Raw genomic sequence first — 22692 nt, 5'->3', positions numbered from 1 at the left:
TTGAACCCACGATCTGGAAAAACAGCCAGTGCTCTTAACAATCCCATAAATGGTTGTCTTAAGTCTGACCTAACATGGGTGCTAGTGAAGGTGCACTTACTGCCTCTGACTTTATCTATGGAAATCCAAACAGGCACGAGAGGCACGAGAGGAGAAGTAGCAAAAGAGAGGAGTAGTACATACGATATATGAAAGAGCTTAAAGGGCCTAGCATCCTATGGAGGGTTGAGGGAGGAGCAAGCAAAACCTAAGAGGAACAAAAATAGCATGAAGAAACTTCTTCTTGGTTTGTTAATAAATAAAGAATAAAGCTAGGTCAGTAATAATAAAGGCATCTAAGTCTGAAAGGGGGGAAACTTAGTTTTTCCTGGACTTTGCCTTGACTATCTGACTAGTTCAGATTCTTTAACCTTTACATTTTATGAGTGAGTTCATACGTGTATCTGACTAGGATGATTGAATTTCCTATTGCTACAACTAATTTGTTTTGATATCTAAAATAGTACTTCATAAAAGATGTATTTTAAAACATGTCTGTGGCAAAAAGAAAATGACATAATGTTATGCTATGAACCTTCCATCATTGCCATTCTGTTATCCCTCTCACATATGCGACAAAGGTATCAACTGTTCCTGTCCTGAAGTATCTACGAAGTTACATGACAACAGGAACAGGTCCTGTTCTGACCTGGATGGAAACATTACCTTGCTACTGTTCATTAATACTATTGCTTTCTAATTAATACTATTTAGTCATTGAATTCCCTGTTACTGCTTGTGATCAAACACAAAGGAGTAGAACATTCTGTACCAAATAAAATAGTGAAGATGAATTTTCAGAGTAATGGTCTGGATTGGTTTGGGTTTCCTTCCATTTTTTATCTGTTACCCCCTTCCTACACATTGTCCCTTTCCAATCATAGCAGTAGATCTTTGCACTTCTTGGTACTTTAAAAATAGGTTTGTGGTCCTTGATCTTGGATGCAGTTGAAAAGATGATAGCTATGAATGGCCAGGTGAGTGGTCTGATGAGTAGGTAGGTGTGTGAGAGCTTTTGTTTCCAGGCCCTAGGCAGCTATATCAGCAGCACATGAAGTATGCGAAGACCTAGAAAAGATTGTTCTTTACAACCAGTACATAAGCTATGCTCAAAGCAAAAATGTAGGGAGACAGGGTAAAGAGACCATTGGAGTTGAGGACTTAGAGGCCTAGAGGTTTGGCACAGAGTTAGTTGGCATTTGCATGAGGGCAAGGGTGGGGTGTCTATGAATATCTCTAAAAAGTTTGACAGTTTCAATTTATTGAGTACATTTTTCCCACATAGCAGAAGACTGAGGAGAATGCACACTTTTTTATTTTTTTTTGGTTTCTCTGTGTAGCCCTGGCTGTCCTGGAACTCACTTTGTAATCCAGGCTGGCCTCGAACTCAGAAATCTGCCTGCCTCTGCCTCCCGAGTGCTGGGATTAAAGGCGTGCACCACCACGCCTGGCTGAATGTACACTTTTTTTTTTTTTTTAAAGATTTATTTATTTATTATATGTAAGTACACTGTAGCTGTCTTCAGACACTCCAGAAGAGGGCGCCAGATCACGTTACGGATGGTTGTGAGCCACCATGTGGTTGCTGGGATTTGAACTCTGGACCTTCGGAAGAGCAGTCGGGTGCTTTTTTACCCACTGAGCCATCTCACCAGCCTGAATGTACACTTTTAATCCCAGCACTCAGGAGTCAGGTAGTTGGATCTCTGAGTTCCAGGACAGCCAAGGCTACACAGAGAAACCCATCTCAAACAAACAAACAAAGATAGGAAAAAAACAAGGTGTTTTTTGGAGGGGAGATTATATTCCTTTTCAAAGTTGTCCTTATGACATACAAGGTGAAACTTGTCTACCTTGAAAAGTACAAGAAAGATAATAAAATGGGTATTTTCTCATTAAATATTTTCATGTATATATATATATGTATGTATATATATATATATATATATGCTTTATCAAATGTTAAAATGGTTCTTTTGCAAAATAATAAGAAATAGAACACAGCTGTAGCATGCAAGTTGTGTGTGTTTGTTTTGCTTTATAAATATTTATTTTATTCTTTGGCTATATTTTAATTTTTTCTAGACAGGATTTCTCTGTCTGGACCTGACTGTACTGGAACTTACTCAGTAAACCAGGCTGGACTTGAAGTACAGAGATCACCTGCCTCTGCCTCTGCCTCTGCCTCTGCCTCTGCCTCAGGGTTCAGATAAAGATGTGTGCTACCACCGCCTAGTTTCTAAGTCTACAAATCTGTGCTCCTTAAGAAAAAAAACTGTTAGTAAACTCCAGTTTCCAGAAGTTTTTTATCATTTCTTTTGAAAGCCCTCTTCCCGTCTAATTAATTCTGACCTGATGACCTTAAGTACACATTAGGAGAGTGAGCAAAACTTTAATGATAAGAGACTCCTGTTGTGAGCATTCTTAGTAAGTCAGTATTCTGTGAACCCCAAATAAGTCCTGAATGAGTCTCAGGTGTCAATGTAGCAAGGTTGAGCATTTTCAGATGAATACCAACTCTTGATAAAGAGCTTCCATTTCCTGTGTATTTTGTTGCCCAAGAAGCAGTGTTAGTTTCCAGCTGCAATGGGGAAACCAGGTCTAATAACAATACTTAGGTATCCAGTGTAATACAATGTAATACAAATTATTAATCACAAAGGCTTGCAACAATCTCTCTCTCCCTCTCCCTCTCCCTCTCTCTCTCCCTCTCTCTCTCTCCCCCCCTTCCCCCCTCTCCCCCCTCCCTTTCGCCTTCTCTCCCTCTCCCTCCCCCCACCCCCCTCTGTTATGGCCAGGACCTAGCTTTCCTGCCTTTTCTGGTAGGCAAGCTTCAGCTTCATTCTTGCTATTTCAACACAGGTGGACCTGTATACAATGCCCTTAAACAGCACTGACTGACACACTTCATAGCACTGCACTAAGTTTACCTTTTGTCTCCAAAAGCAATTAGAGGAATGTCTTCTGTCTGCCAGGTCCTGTGGAACTGGGTCTTTGGCTCACACCCCTCTAAGCTTGCTGGGTCTGTGCTTAAGCTGGGAGCCAAGTAGCCATTCATTCTCCCCTTTATTTTCCCACATGCCCAGCATGATTATTATTCTACTTATCTCTCCATCAGCAGTCAGGGTACATTTAAGTGTTCCTTGCGAATACTGTGTCCATTATGTTATACATTCCTACAGAGATGATGACCAGGGTGACCACACAGTAGTGGCTGTTTCCCAGCTAAAAGGAGATGCCAGAGTCTGTAGGAACAGCTCTGTGGACCTCAGGAGGGCAAAGGTGCCTGCCATTGGCAAGTATGCTGTAAGATTGCTATGGCTACATGGCAGCATAGAGCATGACACAGACATGTGGTCCTAAGAGATGGCCACAGAAAGTGCATCTGCTCGTGTATGTTATTCTATAAGATTTCCCCTGTGGTCTGCTTTGCAAACCATTATGACTGCTGGGAAGTTCAGCTAGCAAATTTGATGTATTTTAAGGACCCATGATAGAAGCTAAAGCTTTTGATTTCTAAGGAGGGTATTAATAGTAGCTGTAGCAAACTTAAGGAGGCTTAGATGAGCCACTGGCCAGCAAGCAACAATGTTCTCTCTATGGGACAGTGGGGCAGGAAGATCATTCTTTGTCACCACCACATGCTGCTTACTCATTAGGTGCTCAAGTCCTGCTCTGTCCAGGTGATGCAGAGAAGAAGAGTGCATGCAGGCTCTAGGACACCCGAAGAATCCTTGCTTTCCTGCCCACTGAGGACGTCTCAGTACTAAGTGCCAGACCACCTTTAGAAAACTGCTACTGAGCAAGGGTTGAGGGCCCTCTTCTTTGTTCTCTTTGCTGGACAAATTTGCAGGCACCCCTGTAAACTGGGCCTTACTCAAAAGTTACAAGAGTCCTAGCACTGTGACTTTCCTGTTTTTTTTTGGTTTGGTTTGGTTTTGGTTTTTCGAGACAGGGTTTCTCTGTGTAGCCCTGGCTGTCCTGGAACTCACTTTGTAGACCAGGCTGGCCTCAAACTCTGCCTCCCGAGTGCTGGGATTAAAGGCGTGCGCCACCACACCCGTCCTGACTTTCCTGTTTTTTGTAAAATGATGTTTTATGTATGTTTCTCAAACCCGTTTCCTTTTCTTAAAATATATATACTTTTAGAACATAATGAGCAGGTTTCTGTTATAGAACAATTTGGCTAATTATTTTTTCTTCCTGATTTCCTTAGAAATCCTAAGTAATGCACTGAAGAGAGGAGAGATCATTGCAAAACAGGGAGGAGGTAGGAAATCACTTAGCTTGATGTTCTGTGTTGTTGTTGTTGTTGTTGTTAGAACGAGCACTTAATGGGAAGTCAACAGTAATGTGACAAAAATGGGCTATGACACAGGTTACCCAGGGTGGTATCAATTGTTGCCTTTTCCCGTATGGCTTATGACAAGTGACAAAACTCACCTATAAAATGGGGGGAGGAGATTAATAGGTACAACCTCCAAAGGCTATAAAAGAGCCAGTGCATGTAAAAAGTCTTAAAATTGAAAAGTGCACCACCTAATGCAAGACAAATGTTTGTTGGAAGCCTCATGCAGGCCCAGTGTGCATTGAGTGTTGCAAACCTTTTGGTATATGATCATCCATGATATTTTTATGAGCACTTAGAATTAAATGTACTATGAAGATTTAAGAGAGTGAGTGTGTGTGTGTGTGTGTGTGTGTGTGTGTGTGTGTGTGTGTGTAGATGCAAGTGGAAACCAGAGGCAGCAGATGTCTTGAGAGTTGGAGCTATTTGGTGGTTGTAAGGTGTAAGGTGTGGGTCTTGGGAACTGAATCACTTCTGGTACTTTGCAGGAGTAGTTAAGTTCTCTTAACTGCAGAGCCAGCTCTCCAGCCTAGCCTACCTTTTAAAGCTTACCCGCTCCACCTTCCCTTTTCCCCTAATCTTTGAGTTTGGCTTTCCCATAGCAGCCCACTTGCCAGGCATTTCTGTAGGATCCTTGCTAAATTCTTTCCTGGGTCTGCTGCTGTGGACATATTACTATACTGCCAGCATCACTACTATATTGTGTGTTGAGCCAGCAACTCTTTTCCCCTTGCAAATGTGAAGAAGTTGCTTTTTGAGCTACTTGTGTTCTGAAATGCTATTCTTGAAGTTGTGCTTGGATTTTGCCAACCAGTGTGCTACATTTCAGTCACAGAAGTGGGCACAGAAAGATGAGTTGATTTGTGCCAGGTCACATAGTTTTGGCCAGTTATATACTGTTAGAAAACTTGCTGAGTGATCTCTTGTAAATTTGTACTTGTGTCAGTAGTAGGCCGGCTGTGGGCTAGACTGCTATACTGAGAAGTGGGCACTATGAAACTTCAGTTTTGAGCTCTGCTTGCTTAAGTAGTGAGGTCATGGCCTTGGTGATAGTCAGACCTTCCCTGTTAGGTTTGCAAGCATTATGGATAAGAGTCATTGTGCACTGGTCTCTGACCCTTAGCCTCTTCCAGAATTGAACTTGCCCATGGTGTCAGCATCTTTCTTCCAAAGCCAATGAAGTAGGTATCAATTTCCCTTAGAGAAGGAAAGGTTCTAGAAAATGATCAGTTTGTATGCTTGTGTATATTGAGGGTCATTTTTGTTTTATCGTCTGCTTACGTGGCTGCTTACATGGCTGTGTGATTATTTTGTGCCCTGGAAGTGCTAAGGAATTGCAGCCATAGTGGAGATCAGCAGGGCATTTTAAGAGGGACAGGTTCTCTCAACTTGAAGGTTGTAAGTGACTTTGAATTGTCTCCTGTCAGTTACCCTGAGTATGAAGTTTTCTGTGCTTTTTTAATGTTTGCTGATGGGGAAACTACAAAGGTTTTTAGAAATAGCCAGTATGGAGGTGAAGTTTTATTCCTTCTAAATTTTTACCTGTGCTATGTAGTGGAAAGGATGATTGTGTGGATTTCAATGTGAAAACTTTTGAGAGTTTTGTTTGTTTGTTTGTTTGTTTGTTTTTTAATAGTAAATTACTTTGAGCATGACTTCTTGATTTGTGGTTGAGCTTAGGATCTGAAGTGCCCAGCCAGGCACACATTGGTATATGAACATCTATATAAGTCTCTTGACTTCCACTTGTGCTTTTTATTCCTGTTTCAGGTGGAGCTGGAGGCAGTGTCCCTGGGATCGAGAGGATGGGCCCTGGCATTGACCGCATTAGCGGTGCTGGCATGGAGCGCATGGGCGCAGGCTTAGGCCATGGCATGGATCGAGTGGGCTCTGAGATTGAGCGCATGGGCCTGGTCATGGACCGCATGGGCTCAGTTGAGCGCATGGGCTCCAGCATCGAGCGCATGGGCCCACTAGGCCTTGACCACATGGCCTCCAGTATTGAGCGCATGGGCCAGACCATGGAGCGCATTGGTTCTGGCGTGGAGCGCATGGGTGCCGGCATGGGCTTCGGCCTGGAGCGCATGGCCGCACCCATTGACCGTGTGGGCCAAACCATTGAGCGCATGGGCTCTGGTGTAGAGCGCATGGGTCCTGCCATTGAACGCATGGGCCTAAGCATGGATCGGATGGTGCCCACAGGCATGGGGGCCAGCCTGGAGCGCATGGGTCCTGTGATGGATCGGATGGCCACCGGCCTGGAGCGCATGGGCGCCAACAACCTGGAGCGCATGGGCCTGGAGCGTATGGGAGCCAACAGTCTTGAGCGCATGGGCCTGGAGCGAATGGGCGCCAACAGCCTGGAACGTATGGGCCCTGCCATGGGCCCAGCATTGGGCGCTGGTATTGAGCGAATGGGCCTGGCCATGGGTGGAGCCGGAGGTGCTAGCTTTGACCGAGCCATTGAGATGGAGCGGGGCAACTTTGGAGGAAGCTTCGCAGGTTCCTTTGGCGGAGCTGGAGGCCATGCACCTGGAGTAGCTAGGAAGGCCTGCCAGATATTTGTGAGAAATGTAAGTGGTTCTTTAGTGGAATTTCTTGTGGTTGTTGTGAAGTGGGGAGGCCAGTAGACTGAGTGTAGACTGGAGAGGGAAGTTTGAAGAAGGGGAACTGGGCAGTACGGGTGATACAGCTTGCCTATCTCCAGAGTTGAACTGGAAGTTGAGGGATTACTGGAAGAGCAGTAGTCTTAGTGCCAGGCATGGTGGTCCATTCCTTTAATTCCAGCACTCTAGAGGCAAAGGTGAAGTGGCACTCTGAGATCCAGTCTAACAAGAGCTACCAGGTGAGACACTGTCTCCAAAAATCAAAGAAACAAAAATACAATAGCCTGGCATTTGCCTGTGATATGCCAGATGAGGAATAGACTGAGCTCTAAAGGTCTGTGGTTTCTGATCCCTTGGCTTGAGGAGCATTTCAGTCTTGGCACAGTGATTCTGAGAAAGGTAGCTGTGCTTGAGTTATGTATTGTCACCAAATTGTGAGTTGTGCCACTTAATAGCCTAATTCTACATGGACTTGTTTTGTTCCCTGCTGATTGTCTTAAAGAGGTCAGGAAGTGAGGATTTTGGGAGGATTTTGAGGGATTAGTGGGGATTAAATCTAGGGCTGTACACATACTAGGCAAATCATTGTATACCCCATAAGCTGCACACCCAGCCCAAGTGCCTTCAAGTCATATTCTCGTATCTATTATAATGTTTGTACATTAAGACTTTGTTGTATCACAGATTAGTCTACCTCTTTTTTCCTCAGCTCCCATTTGATTTTACATGGAAGATGCTAAAGGACAAATTCAATGAATGTGGTAAGTGTTTAACATAGGCTCTCTGTGCTTCCTGTGTTGTGGCTTGTTGATGCTGTTGAGTTGGAGCAGTGAGGCTCCTTTCCTAGTCTTAACAACCACTGTCCATGGGCTCTAGAGCAACCATGGGCCTTGCCATTGTTCTACCTGCAGATGTACAGGCAGCTGTTGGGAGTCCTGGTATGTGTCATGCTGTGTGCTCATTTCATCCTTACAGTTCTTTTCTAGTTAGTTTTTGGAAGCAGACTCTCACTTTATAACCTAGGCAAAACTCGAGTTCATGATTCTCTTGCCTCTGCCTTGCATTTGCTGGAACTATAGGTGAATGCTACCACTCCTGCTTTTTCAGAGTTTCTGAGAGGAGGCAGCATTGTCATCTTTTTACATAAGAGTCAGTAAAGCAGTATTCCTATGGTCACAGACTTATAAAACGCAAAAAGTAAATTTAAGAAAAATTGATTTCCTCCATTAAACTCAGAGCTGGTTTGGTTCCTCGGAGAGGTCATGCTCAGCAGTTGTAGATGTGAGCACACAGTATGGGGTGAAAGTCTGGTTGTGGATTCTTAACACGAGGCAACCTTTCTAGAAGGCTTCTTTGATGACCAGGATGCGGTCTTCCCTGCTCGCATCGCACCTTCTCAGCTAAACCAAGATGTCGCTGGCTGCTGGGTCAAGACACCTGTTTCTTGTTTCCTCATGCGGAAATGGCTCACATTCCAGTGTTCTTGGTGCTTTCCTTGATTCTTTGGAATAAGCTGTAGAGTCAAAGCCAACCTTCTTTCCTAGTCCCGTGATTCTCTGAGTTGCAGTTTTCATTAACAGTCAATACTGTAACTATATATTACAAAAACTGGGAATAGAATGTGCCCACTTCTGAGAAAATACAAATTCAAAAGATTTTTGGAGACTTGGTTCCATTTCTCTCCTGCCCTTGAACATGAGTTATATGTTCAGGTATATTCTCTGCTTTCCTGCCAGAAAATTCTCTCTGCCCCTTTGCTTTTTTCCTCCCCCTTTTCTCTTTTTGAGATAGGCTCCGAAGTCCTTATGTAGTCAAGAATGACCTTAAACTCTTAGTTGTATTTTGGGGTTGGGGAGACGGGGGGGGGGGGTATAGATTGGGCCTTTTAAAACTCAGATGGGCCCTCACTAAATAGCTGGAAATAACCTTGAACTTGTAGTCTTCTTACTTCTACCTCCTGAATGCTTAGATTACAGAGGTAGCTACCCTGCCTGGTTTGTACAAATGCTAGGGTTCAACCCAAGGGTTTTATGCATGCTAGGCAAAGCACTGTGCCCACTGAGCTGCATCCTTAGTGGCCTTGAATTCTTGATTCTTCTACCTCCAACTTCCAAGGGCTGGGATTACAGGTGAGATACTTTCCCTCTGTTTGTCTTCTGTCATGTCATTCTCTTTTGATCCTGGGCCTTGGCAGGGAGCTCCAGACTGGCCTAGAACTCAAAATCTTGCTTTAGCTTCCCAACCACTGGGATTGCAAGTGTGTACCATTGTGTCCTACTCTGGCAGGAATGTTTATTCTGATGAATTTGTACTTACTATCTTTCAGAACTTTATTATCATGAGAAGCCACTGGAATGTCATCTCTCCCCAAGCCATTAGTAGGACTAGAATTGTGGGCCTTAACAGTACTAATGTGACTTTGACTCTTACTTTATTATCGACCCATTTCTTTTGTGCTTGACACATACCTGGGTACATAATCATCATATAGGTCCGTAAGCTGCTCACTGAGTATCCCTGTCTTACAGAACCATCATTGGTAATGGCCTTGTGACAAGATGGTTGTATTCAATAGTCAACCCTCTTGAATTCTAATCTAGAGTTGGCTCCACAGTTCCCTCTCTCTGTAACTTGCTGGAGCGTAAGGACAAACATTTGAAGCCATTTGGCAGGTTCGTCACAGCAGGTTAGGCTGTTGTCATGCTTGGAGAACAATGGCAATGTAGTGGAGGGGGCTGTAGTTGCTGGCGCTGCCATACGTGGTGTTCTAAGCATTCACTTCATACGCAAGGGTCTCTCCTTTTTGACTATGTCACCGAAATCCAACAGGTGATCTGGACTGAGTGGAGCCCAGACTGAGGCTGAGCTCTGGGTTTGCCTGATGCGTGTGGTCTCTTCTTCCCTCCCTGTGCCAGGCCACGTGCTGTACGCCGACATCAAGATGGAGAACGGAAAGTCCAAGGGGTGCGGTGTGGTTAAGTTTGAGTCTCCCGAGGTGGCTGAGAGAGCCTGCCGGATGATGAATGGCACGAAGCTGAGTGGCCGAGAGATTGATGTTCGAATTGATAGAAATGCTTAAGCAGTTGCCTTTTTTAAACATCAATACCAGACCTCTGAATTTGTATTTTTTCTTGTTAACCATTTTAATTTGTTGGCTGGATGTATAAAGATGTTTAAAAAATTCAGTTGCTTTTTTGGGGTAATTTGAATTAATTTTTTAATGATTGGGGTTCCATTTGACTGTTTGCATTGAGATTGCAATGTGCGCAATTTTTTTTGTAGTTGTGGCATCTTGTTGACATCGAATATGACTTTGATAATAAATACCAGTTCCTGAAAGTGGCTTGCCTTTTTTGTTTTTGTGTATTTTGTAGAGGTGGCCATTTGAGATCTGCAGAGCTATCAACACCAGAGATCTCACCCTCATTGTTGCTTGTGTGTGGGCCCCAAGGTTTGAAGAGAGAACCTGGTTATACACTTATTAGTAAAGATTCTAGAAGGTCGTCATTTTCCTAGGTGTGATAATAGCAATCCTGAAAGTCATCCTGTAGCTTTATTCTGTAAGTCCCAGCTCACTTCACTTTGGCTTTTCTTTGTTCAAGCCCACTGAGAATGTCACTGTTTATGGCATACTTCATAATGATGTCTTGTTAGGCAGGAGCCCCACCATAGACTCTCTCTTGGCAACACAAATGTTTGCAGCCTACAAGGGGTTTTTGGGTGCAGCTACTAGTCATCCAAGTTATGTGTGGATATATCCTCTCATCAGCTCCTTTCAGTTGGGAGGGTAATTGATTTTTCCCCCCACCTTTGGTTCCAGGCATATGCCTGTGTTCTACTGTGTGTGCCAGTTAGGAAGGAGAGAAAAGACAAGAAACAAGGATATTTTAAAGAGGAGTTTTATATAAGCACATGCTTTTGGGTGTCTGTTTGCCAGGCTGGGATCCCGGGCTCCTGAGTGAGCAGTGGCTGGACTGTTGGTCCTGGAACCCACTTAACTGCTGTTCCATACTGTCACCGAGGAAATGGTTGCATGTCCAGAGGGTCTACAGAGAAGGATGAATTTCAAGTGACCCTGTGCCGCAGAGGCATGATACAAAGCATCCCTATGAGGAATCACTATACATACCCCCAAAGCTGACGTCATCATATACCTCTGTTTCCCTGGCAGAGAGAGCATTATATAGTCAGCAGAAGCCAACCCTGGTGTTCCCCATTCCACCCAGGCAGGACCAACACTTACAAGGGCAACAGTGCAGTTCTGGGCACATAGCCATCTGCAGGAGAGAATGGGTAGAGTGAATTCTCAGCCTTAGCACCCCTCCTTTCTCTGGATGTAGGCCAAGCACACTTACACTTGCCCTTGGGGTCCCGGCAGAGCATCTCATCCTTGCTAGTGAACTCGATCACCTCTAGGATCTCTCCACGCCGGATGCCCAGGTGCTTGCCACCCCCACGCCGGGTCTTGGCATTGGGGTCAATCATCATCTTCGTGTGAATCACAATCTCACCTTCAAACTTGGAGAACATCATGTTAAGACTTAACTTCTGCTGTTAGTTTGGTTTCCTCAGGATGGAAGTCCTGGGTCCTAGATACCAATCCTCCCAGAATTCTTTACTCCATGTTCTCACCTTAAATTTCTTTCTAAACTCTCTCTCAGCCTTTTCTGCCTTCCTGATCTGTTTCAGCAGCTTGGGGTCTGTAGCTGGCAGCTGCTGTGGCTGAGTGGCCTTCTTCCTGAAAGACCCAGGTATTGGAGTATTTATGAGCAAGAAGTAGCCCCATCCGAGTACCAGAGCTCAGCCCAACACCTTAACACCCCATTTGCCTTGTGTACCTGGGCTCTGGCTCCTGTTGAGGCCATCTGGTGGCTTGCTGGGTAGACTGCATTTCATCTGAGAGCATTGGACAGAGTCAGGACAAAGGCCCCCTGTTGTATACCTCTACCCTAGTGACTTGTGAGATGATCCTACCGACTCTGGGTTTTCAGTGACCCCTGAATCTCAACCACTTTTCTCTACCTTTCTCATTAGTTCTTGTGGGTAAGGTTCACTTTGGTGAGGAAAATAAAGGCTGAGAAGTTTGTCAGCTCTCTAAGGCTACCCAGCTAGTAAAATTGTAGAGGTGGGATGGATTTGTGGGGTGGGCCTTTCTGTTACTATGTAGACCAAGCTACCCTGGAATTCAGATCTATCTACCTCCTCCTTGAGTACTGGGATTAAAGGTGTGGCCACCATGACCAGTCTACAAGTTGTAGGCTCTGGGAGCCATTTTGCTTCTGCCTCCCAGAATCTGGTGGGAGTTTGGATTCAGAGCTAAAAACTGGCATTCTCTTCTGGCATCCACTGCTTGCCTCTGAGGAGTAGTAGCCAGGGTGGGGTTCTTCGCCTGAACCTTCTGCTGCTGCTGCTGAATGGTCCTTTTTTCAGGGGGCTAACTTGTAGTAAGCCAGCAGTAAGCCAGGCTTCCAGAGTGAGTCCAACTGTTAGCAGAGAGCTTGCATGCCAACCTCTTGAAGCCTGAGTGAGTGAGGGCCTGAATCAAAAGCTTCCTTTTGTTAATGACCCAAATGTCACTGTGGACAATGATGAGCAGCCCACAGAGGGGGTATCTATGCACTACTTGATCTCCACTCCAGCAGGTACCTGGTTCCTACCTAGAACCTGTACTGCACCTGTTTCTCTCATCTGCCTCAGCCTTGTGTGGTCTCACAGAAGCAAACTTGACTGTGATATTACTGGATCCTGTGGTCCTGGGTTATCCTACAGCTTGTTCTGAGCAGGCCACTGAAAGTCTGCCCTTTTTTGGTCTGCACATATCCTGGAAAGGCTGAACCCTGCCTGTCTCCCAGATGAGTCCCCAGCTGAACAAAGAGGTGGGCTGTCATGCTTCAAAGGAACCCAAGTGTAGGAGGGAGAAGCTAATGGTTTCAGGCCACTCTGGTACTAGAAAGATCACCGAAATGCTCAAAGCAGCAGCCTTTAAGAGGCTCTGCCCAGAGGAAGGCTCACACCATGTTCCACTGAAAGAAACTCAAAGAAGTCTGGTAAATTTTATCATCTTGAAGAAAGGTGGATAAAAACTGGGAGGATGTTACTAAAATCATTGGGGGCCAGGGATGTGGTCTATTTAGGAAAAGCAGTCCTTGGAAATAGTAGTCAAGGCTCTCACCAGCCTCTCTGCAAAGCTGAACCCTATCAAAAAACCAAAACAACCCCTCACCCCCCCCAAAAAAAACCCCATAGAGTATCTTCTCATGGAAGCATGAGGGGGTGGGGGTATGAAACTACCACCAGCTCTTAAGAGGCAGAGGTAGACAGATCTTTAAAGTTCAAGGACAGCCTGGTCAGAGTGAGCTCCAGGATGGCCAGGACTGTTAAACAGAAACCCTATCTCAAGAAATAAAGAAGAACTAAAGGAAGTATTGCAAATATTGTCATAGTTATACCACAATAAGCAAAAAGGGACCCAGGAAGGAGCAAGGGCAGGAGAATTTGAAGGCACCTGGCTTTGTATGAGGACCTCCAGCTGGGACCGGGAGAGCAAGTGGATCTCAAAGCCTAGAGTCCCCTCCTAGGAGGCCCAGTAAGACAGTCAGGGGAAGGGAAGCTCAGCTGGAATCCCAATAGATGGAATCAACTGGTTGACCTAGTCTTAGATATTTGAATTTGGTAATGGGGTACCTTCCTTGGCTGTAGCTTCAGAATCGCAGTTTTCTCATAGAAACTCATGTTACCATGAGGCACCAGTCCTGGAACCCCTTGAATTGACTTAAAAGAACCTTCTGCCACACTGCTCCAGCCTAAACTCCTGATTTCAGGGATACATCTTGCTGGGGCATCCTCCTGGGATGGGCTGCAAGGAACCGGATGGGTAGGACTTGCTTTGGTTTTGTTGCAAGGTTTCATCTAATCCAGGTTGGTCTTGATTGCTAAGTAGCCAAGGTTGATCATCCTGCCCCCTTCTAAATGCTGAAGTTACAGGTGTGCATTATAATTAATTGTACCCAGCTTTGCAACCTTAATGCCTTACTCTGCCATGTCTCTTCTGCACATGAGTGCTAGGCTTTATAAAGGGTACATGCCATACCATGATCTCACTCACACTGTCTAGCCTTGTTTGCCAACTTTGATTTCTTCAATTCTTTCATTGCTGTTCATTCTCTTGTCATCTCACTGGACCATGCCTCTACCTACAGCAAACCTGGCTGCTTGGGTACCTCTGGGTTTTCCCTGCCTCACCATCTGGCCTGTCTGGATCACTTCATGGTCTTAAACCTGGGGCATGAGAGAATGAATGCCTTTTGCAATTAATGTTTCATGGGTGCCCAGGCCAACCACCAAGACCACCTACAAACCTCTGCCTCTGGGGCTGATACTAGAGTCATCTGTGGCCTCCACGGCATCATACAGTTCATAGATCTCATCCGGGTTCCTGGAAGGATACTTAGAATGAGGACTTTCTTTAGCCTTACACCCATGTCTGACCCCACTCTCCGTACACTCACTGTGCTATATGTTGAGGTGGTTGAGCTTGGAAGTGGGTCCCGGTAGAAGAGCCTGTCTTCAGTACAGCTGTGGAGGAAAGAGCAAGGAAGGGAAACGGCTCTGTGCAGATATTTAGCACCCTCTTCTGCCTGAGCCTTACCTGTGGCTGTTGCTGAGGCTCTCCTGAAGCTTTGGATATTGATGGGGCCAGGTGGTAGTGCAGGCTTGGCTGGGGGGTGTCCCAGGCTGCTGGCTGAGGGCAGGGGCCGCCGTCGAGGTGGGCGCTGGACTTGGAAGTCTTCTGATCTCCAGCGGGGTATCCCAGGGACTATAAGCCCAGGGCTGAGAGGGCACTGGGGGCTGGAGCCCACACTAGCAGAGGGCAGGGAGCATTCAGACACTGAACCAGGAAGCTTGGGCTTTGTAGGCAGACCCTTGGGGAACTCAGGCTGGAAGAACCTGCCGTGTTGAGGCTGCAGAAACTTCCTCGGGAGCGAGTTGAACTCGGGGTCCGAGGATGTTCTAGGGAGGTGACCCAATTCTGGCTGAGAGGGCTTCTGAGAAAGCACATTGGGGTCTGGCTGCTGAGTCTTTTTGGGAACCTTGCAGACTTCAGGCTCCGAGGATGCCCTGGTAAGGTCACTTGGCTGGAGCTGTGGATGCTTCTTAGGGAATGCATTGAAGTCTGGCAGCGGGGAGTGAGACTGCGGGTTACATGACTCAGGCTTCCAAGGGGGTGTCTGCGGGATCTCATAGAACATGGGCTGCTTTGGGGACTTGGGGCAACCAGTGGCTTGAGGGTATGAAGGTTTCCTAAAGTTCTCATTGAACTCAGACTGCTCGGGGTTCTTAGGAAAGGTACTGATGTCAGGCTGTGGGGAGTGAGAGTAAAATTCACTGGACCCACACTTCGAGGGGGATTTCTGAGAAACTTCGATGGACTCTGACTGTGTCAGGGACTTCCTAGAGAAACCAACAGCAGCCTCAGGCAGCAGTGGCTTCTTGGGAAAGGTACTGGATTCAGATGGCAAGGGCCTCAGAGGTGCCTCATTGGCCTCAAGGTGCCAAAACTTCTTGGGTTTGAGCTCGACTAGAGGCCTGGCAGGATTGTTAGGCTCGGGCTTCAGGAGCTTCTGGGCAGGAGCACTCGGCTCCTGGGGTGTCTCAAGCTGTGGAGATCTCTTGGAGAGCTCTCCAGACTCAGGTTTGGCGGGCTTCTTGGGGAGATCAGGATGTGGGGGCTTGGGGAGGCTGGCAAACTGGGGCTGTGGGGGCTTCTTGAGATCTATGAACTCAGCCTGGGAAGGCTTTTTGAGACCAGTGAACTCTGGATGTAGAGGCTTCCTTGGGAGTTCAGCCTGTACCGGCTTGTTGGCTAGATGAGTGAACTCGGGCTGTGGTGACTTTTTAAGAGCGCCAGGCTTTGGGGGCTTCCTGGGGAGGTCTGCAAACTGCAGCTGCAGTGGTTTCAAAGACGCTGCACTGAGCTCAGACTGGGGGGACTTCTTGGGCTGCCCACTTAACTCAGCCTGTGGAAATTTCTTCAGGACTTTGTTTAACTCAGGCTTTGGAGTTTTTCTGAAAAGTTCTCCAAGTTCTGGCTGAGAGGTTTGGAACTTAGCTTGGAGGTTTCGGAAGTCCTGATTGCTCCCCTAAAAGACATGGGTCATTCAGGAAGGTTCTCATCACCAGGCGGCAGATGGAGAACCGGTTACAGTTGATCACAGGCACACAAACCCATCACCCTCCTCTTCTCTCAGGTTCCCATTCTAACTTTGGTTCTTCCCCAATCTCAGCTGGCTTCTCTTTTTGGGTAAGAACTACTCCTGGCCCCAGGTTCCTGGAACCCACGCCCTCCAGACTCCTCCACCTAAGCTGTGTCTAACCTCTAACAGGACCTAACTACTTAGGCCTCTCCACTAGCCCAGGGCCCACGCTTCTGATCAACAATATCTTCCCAGTGTCTTCAACCTTTGTGCCGCTGTTCCCCCTTGATCCTCTCTTTGCCCTCTGCCTGATCACCAGGTTCTCCCCAGTCCTTTTTTTTTTTTTTTTTCTGATTTCAAAATACATCCGGAATTCAACTACTTCTCACTGTCACCCCAGGTAGAGGAACTGTCCTCCACAGTCCAGATCACTGTAACGGGCTCCTCCGTGGTCTGCTGCCCTAGAGGAGGCCTATAAAGTGTCTGCTCCCAAGCTCTCAGTGGGTTCATCTCTGAGGAAAGCAAACAGTCCCTCCCCTTCTCATAGCCTCTGTCCTGTCTGTAATGCATACACTCAATGCATGGGTCTCTCCTCTTCCTCCTCTGTGTCTTTATGATAATGCTCCTCAAGGGTGACCTCTGAGATAACCCCATTTTAAATCAGTTTTCTCTTCCCAGTTGCCCACAGCCACCAACATTTTCTACTTTCCACCATTAGTTTAGCTTGCTTGCTTTTTCTTTTTCTCCTCTCCTGTCCTGTCCTCTCCTCTCCTCTCATTTCCTTTTTTTTTTTGTTATTGTTGTTTTGTTTTGTTTTTGTTTAAGTCAGTTTCTCACTATGTAGCCCAGGCTGGGATTCAACAGTTCTATTGCTTCAGCCATCTGAGTGCTGGGATTACAGGTGTATACCACCATACCCAGTTTGACTATAAACTGTTAAAATTTAGTTGGGGGACTAGAGAGATTTCTCAGTAGGCAAAGTACTTGTCATGCAAGTGAGTTCTATCTTCAGTACTCATACATAAGAAAGTCAGGAGCAGTACCTGTCATCCTAGCTAGCTCTGGAGAGCTTAGGCCAGGAGGCCGTCTAGGGCTTGCTGGCCAGCCATTCTAGCTAAGTTAACAAGCTCTACATACCTCTACCTAAGATGTGAGTATTAGGTCCCAAGGTCCCTGACATGGCTCATGAGGACCAGAAGGAAGACCCCCCAAATGAACAGGCACCATATGAGATGTTTAGAACATCTCTGGTGCTCTCAAGTCTGACCTGCTCTTTGCCATAGGTGCTGGTGGATATCCCCAGCCTATCTTCACCAAGGGTAAAAAAGACTGGAGGACAGAGAGGACAGAACCTTGCAAACCTATCTAGAGATGGACTCAGAAGGACCTCTGGGAAGGAAGCAATTCTTGCCTGGGGTCAGACAAGACAGCTTTGTTGAAGCCCCAGTCTAAGTGAGTTGATGACCACAGGGGTAGATAAGGAAGGGTTTAGCAGAGCACAGCTTGGGTAACGGACTGGAGATGGGGACTGGTGTAGCAAGTGCATGACCCATTTAATCACTTCACAGGAAACCTCTGCTTATACCCCAGCTGCTGACCTGGATTGAGGGTTTATCATTCCAGGCAGACCCAACCAGCACCACACTGCCTTGCAGTCACAGATACAAAGCTGGTCCACAAGAGCTCAAGCTATTATGCCTTGGTTGTTTCTTATCTTTTCCTGTGCCATCTCATCCCCAAGACTGTTCTAGCTCTGTTCTGCTAGGTTACCCATGAGGGCATATTTACCAGTTCCCCAGTTTCTACTTGGGCCCCTTGTTACCTGGCCAGAATGAACTTCCAATGGGGGCTGAGGACTCACCATGGCTTCAGGGGGTGATGAACCACAGGGTGAATGGGCTCTGAGCTTAGGCTTCTGCCTTGAGGAAGTTAAGTGTGGTTTCTGCTCCACGGGCTGACACACCAAGTCGGAGCTGTCGGGTGGGGAGGGCAGAGGAGGAAGGAGGCGGAGATGGCCTTTCTGTCCCCTCCTTGAGTTCCTGCCTGTCCACTACTGTCCCCAAAGTCAGGTCATTAGACCTAAGCACATCTGTAAAGCACAAGTTTCCTAGCTGCCACTTGACTCTCGGTTCTCTATCGTCCCCCTTAGTTTTAACACTTTGGGGTCTCTGAAGAAGCAAGCTTAGGTCAAACTCAGGACAGTCACAGTAACAAAGCACCTTAGTGGGGATTTTCTGGCTTTCTCTGGGTCTTAAGAAGTCTCTAAAGAGTTAGACCTAGGATATGGCTGTTGCAATGGTGAGGACATATCTGTCCTCCTGTATTGCTTCATCTACCTTGTTTCACCATTTGTACTCTCAACAGGACTTCCCTGTTAAGGTGACAAATGCCCGCCCCATCGGCCAGGGCTATGCACCCAAAGCATAATCAACTGGGGTAAGCAGATTTATGGGTGGGTGCCATTAAAAGATGTCTAAGTCCTGGGCTGAAGGGATATCACGGTTGCTGTGAAGGTATGGGGTCTTAGGACCTCTCAAGTTCATAGTGGTTAAAGGAAGCAGAGAGAGGAGAAACAAGAAAACTGGATGGCAGGAAAATGGAGCCCAAAGTGGGACAAAGGTAGATATAGGAAAGGAGAGCCCTGAGCACGTGATTCAGTCCACAGGAACAAAGAACACTCAGCAGGGTACAGAGCTATGATTCTCAGTTTGGGAACAGAATAGAATTCTTTGAGCTGTTACAAAATATCTTGCAGAGATTCTGATATCACCAGTCTGGGATGTGGTCCAAGGAGGAGGACTATTTACACCCTAGCAGGATGGTTCTAGTGCATAGATGAGTATGCATGTGTCTATGTCCCTGGAGTCATAAAGTACATGCTCTAAGGGGTGCATACTTGTAATCCCAGCAGAAGCAGGAAGTTCACTACATTTCCAAGGTTAGCCTAATCTACAGAGTGAATTTCAGGCCAGCCAGCACTACATTATGACACTGACTCAGAAACTTAACCAAAAATGTACATGTTCTACCCAGGTATAGTGGCACACTTCTGTAATCCTAGCACGTGGGCGAAGAGGATATTAAGTGCATGACCATCCCCTGGCTGGAAAGTTGAGACCCAGTGAAGGAAGATAACATAAACTAAATCCAAAGTTTGTAGCTCTGTTGGTAGTGTACTTATATACTTATATACTTATGTACAAAGCCTTAAATCTGATTTCTAGAATCTCATAAAACAGTACTTGGGAGTTAAAAACAGGAGGATTGGAAAGTCTGGTACTTTAAGGCTATTGTTGCAGTGCCTTGTAAAAACACAATGAAGCCGGGCAGTGGTGGCGCACGCCTTTAATCCCAGCACTTGGGAGGCAGAGGCAGGCGGATTTCTGAGTTTGAGGCCACCCTGGTCTACAGAGTGAGTTCCAGGACAGCCAAGGCTACACAGAGAAACCCTGTCTCGAAAAACAAAAACAAAACAAAACAAAAAAACAATCTTAGAAACAAAATAAATGTATGTTTTGACTTAGGTGATGGTCCTGCTGTTGGGTATTATGAGGCTGATAGAGTAGCAAGAACCTGTATAACTCTTGGGAATGAGCCAGGTATGGGTTTTATGGTTTCAGGAGCTTATTTAAATGGAAATAAAGCAGCTTAGGTTGTGAGACACACCTTCCTTATTTTAGCACATAGCAGCAAGATTCTGATGCTCGTTTTCCTGTCTTGGGTCACCGTTCCTAGAGGCGAGTCTGCTTTTACAGGAGTCTCAAGTGGATAGTTTCCAGAATCTTGGTGAATGGAGTCAGAGGTAGAAATATGAAAGCAGCTAAGCCACGCCTATAATCCCAGGAACTGGTTGAGAGTATGGCTGGTGGATCTCAGATTCAATTCAGGTTTGGTAACTGAGTGGAGACCCAATCTCAAAACGGAAAACAGTGAGTCAGTGAGATGGCTAGGGGTTGTGGTTATGGTTAAAACATTTGCTACACAAACTGGATGACCATAGTTTTCCTGGAACCCAAGTAAGGTGGAGGGAAAAACCAACCCCACAGCTGTCCTCTGATCTTTATGCTGTCCTGAAAGCACACAGTAGGCCATCAAGGCCAGCACAAGCTAAAGGGTTGAATGGCAGGTGACCCAACAGGGGAGCGTGCAGGGTTGTTGGTAACCTCCCAGCATGGCTGACAGACTTTGTATTTGACCTGCATGAGGATGGCCTGGTGGTTCTAACTAAACTATGGAACTAGAAGTCTAAAACAATCGAGGGCCAATTATTGTGGTGTTCCTGGAAGATCTGGGAGTTCTTTGAAGGAGGGAGCAGGAGCGTGGTCCAGACGCATGAGCTGGGATCCACCTGGGGTTGCTGCTGCTCTCCACTTCTCTTAGGATAAATAGAAGCAATTCGGCATCCCTCAGGTGACAGATCTGTTAGTGCATAATTGCCACGAGGTAGCCTGAAACCTGACTCTGCAGACAAATGTCCAGGAATTTCTCCATCTATTCAAGTCAACCTTGTCTCTGAGCAGCTGCATAAGTTCCTGCCAAGCAGACACTTTCCCCACGCCGACACTCTTGGGTGTTCTCTGCTGGGAAGCTGGGGCACTAGGATGACTTCATTGTTTAGGTGGGAGTTGGAGGTAGAACACTATGGAGTTCCAGTTTAAAGAGGAGGAGGTTGGGGATTATGGGAGTTCAGGAGCAGGAAGTGGGGTGCACAAGCGTGGGGTGAGCTGGGGATGGGGATCCCCAAGGCATCCCAGAAGACAAAGACTGGGCATGTATAAAGCAGTAAGGATAGGTACTTTGGGCAGCAAATGGAGTGCAATGGAAGTTCTGTATGTCCCTGGTATCTCAGAATCCCCGAGTCTTTCCACTCAACCTCTCTCATCCAGAAGATCCCATTCCGTGTGGGTGCCTGAGTCTGTGCCTATGTTTGCAGAGGTTAATGGCCGCCATCAGTGTCCCACTTACTTTCTGAGACAAGGTCTCAGAACTTGAAGCTTACGGTTTGCTAGACTGGCGGACCAAGCAGTCCTAGGTGTCTACCCACCTCCTTCTTCCCTTCCCTACTAACCACTTGCTATTTACTCTCTTACTTTGGCTTAATAAACTCATTCAAAACCAAGTATGGCTGCTGTAAATCATTCTCTGCATCCTACAAACTGTGGTTAAAAAGAAGGTAGGAGGGTTGTGACAGGGATGCAGGGCCTGGAGGACCTAGCTTAGCAGGTGACTGATGTCACCCTTTGGCTATAGATGATACCAGGACAGAGGCGATGGGGGTAATTCTGATTTAAAGTTAGGATACAAGGAAGTGGTGAGTGAGACCAACTAGGGTGGTACCAAGGAGGTCTTTGGGTTTTTCTTTTCCAGATTCTTACATTTCCCAGAAGCAGGTATGAAGAGTAGGGCCATGGAGGTTTGAGGAGGAGCCTTGTGGGCTACTAGAACAGGATCTATGTTTGTGTATGTGTTGTGCATGTGGGGTACCGGCAACCATGGCAGCACATGTGGAGACCAGACAGACAGACGTTAATATTAGAATGCCTTCCTCTGTCACTTCACTTTGAGACAAGGTCTATCAGTGGAACTTTTAACTGTTTTGGCTAGACTGGCTGGCCATCGAGCCCCAAGGATGACTGTCCCCGTTCCCCCCATTACTGGATTACACACATGTGCTATCATATAGTTTTAAAATGGCTACTGGGAATCTGAACTCAGATCTTGTTTGTACCTGCTATGCCATCTCTCCAGCCCAAGGAGTCTTTATCCAGAGCTATAGGGGGCACTGAGGAACACTGGTGAAAGGCTGTTTCCACGGGTGCTCTGACTGAGATAGGAGGGGATGCCCTAGCTAGACAGAGAGATTAAGACCAACCTCTAGGTGATGGCTGAACAACACACTGGACTTCTAAACAACACACTTGGATTTCCAAGAGGCATGGCCAGTCTGGCCTGGACTGGAACAGAAGCAAGGCACCATATTTTCTTTGTGGATATATATAAGAGAGAGGTGAGGTGGGGCGGGGTGTGGGGTGGGGATAAGTGTGTTACATACTTCATATCTAGCCAGGACAACCTTGATTTCCTAATCCTCCCGAGTCCACTCTCCCACCCCTTCCAAGTTCTGGAGGAAATGTATACACTTATTAGCATGCCTGGCTTATGTGGTGCTGGGGATAGAAAGAGCCCAAGGATTTGTGCATGCTAGGCAAGTACTCTACTGAGCTACATCTCCATCCTTAGTACATTTTCAAATGGACCCGACTCTCCAGAATGGAGATTGGGGCAGAAGCCAGCAACAGCACGTTTGCTGACTGAAAGGAGGATGCGGCTAAAGTTCAGTTGTCCATCTTGCCCCTTCTCAGCTCTTCAACTACAGTTACCCAAGGCTTTTCTCTCTCTGAATCCATTGGCCTCAGGAGCAAGGGAGGTGGAGGTCTAATGCAGAAGAGCTTAGAGTTTACTCAGACCTAGATTTCCACATTGCCTTCCTAATTTTTTTTTTTTT

The 22692-nt window shown here is 46.4% G+C and overlaps 2 protein-coding genes across 5 annotated transcripts in view; one reads left to right on the top strand and one right to left on the bottom strand.

The window, feature by feature from the left end:
* Positions 1 to 10332, top strand: part of Hnrnpm (heterogeneous nuclear ribonucleoprotein M) — a 39637-nt gene extending 29305 nt beyond the window's left edge. For 2 of the 4 annotated variants that reach the window (XM_021185897.2, XM_021185898.2), the window contains 4 exons: positions 4256 to 4309; positions 6158 to 6960; positions 7703 to 7754; positions 9823 to 10332. In XM_021185897.2, coding sequence (XP_021041556.1) covers positions 4256 to 4309; positions 6158 to 6960; positions 7703 to 7754; positions 9823 to 9836 — 923 coding nt within the window. In that variant the 3' untranslated portion in view covers positions 9837 to 10332. The remainder of the gene's footprint in view (positions 1 to 4255; positions 4310 to 6157; positions 6961 to 7702; positions 7755 to 9822) is intronic. The other 2 variants (XM_021185899.2, XM_021185900.2) reach the window with 1 other exon arrangement.
* Positions 10333 to 10891: 559 nt separating this feature from the next.
* Positions 10892 to 22692, bottom strand: part of Pram1 (PML-RARA regulated adaptor molecule 1) — a 13537-nt gene continuing 1736 nt past the window's right edge. The window contains exons 2-10 of the mRNA XM_021149586.2: positions 14642 to 16128; positions 14502 to 14568; positions 14352 to 14428; positions 11832 to 11889; positions 11626 to 11731; positions 11349 to 11511; positions 11237 to 11270; positions 11123 to 11157; positions 10892 to 11039 (exon numbers count right to left, since the gene is read on the bottom strand). Coding sequence (XP_021005245.1) covers positions 11008 to 11039; positions 11123 to 11157; positions 11237 to 11270; positions 11349 to 11511; positions 11626 to 11731; positions 11832 to 11889; positions 14352 to 14428; positions 14502 to 14568; positions 14642 to 16128 — 2059 coding nt within the window. The 3' untranslated portion in view covers positions 10892 to 11007. The remainder of the gene's footprint in view (positions 11040 to 11122; positions 11158 to 11236; positions 11271 to 11348; positions 11512 to 11625; positions 11732 to 11831; positions 11890 to 14351; positions 14429 to 14501; positions 14569 to 14641; positions 16129 to 22692) is intronic.

The sequence above is a fragment of the Mus caroli genome, chromosome 17, assembly GCF_900094665.2.
Source record: "Mus caroli chromosome 17, CAROLI_EIJ_v1.1, whole genome shotgun sequence".
Taxonomy (NCBI): domain Eukaryota; kingdom Metazoa; phylum Chordata; class Mammalia; order Rodentia; family Muridae; genus Mus; species Mus caroli.
Note: the sequence above shows the minus strand (reverse complement) of the source record. Positions and strands in the feature narration are given on the sequence as shown.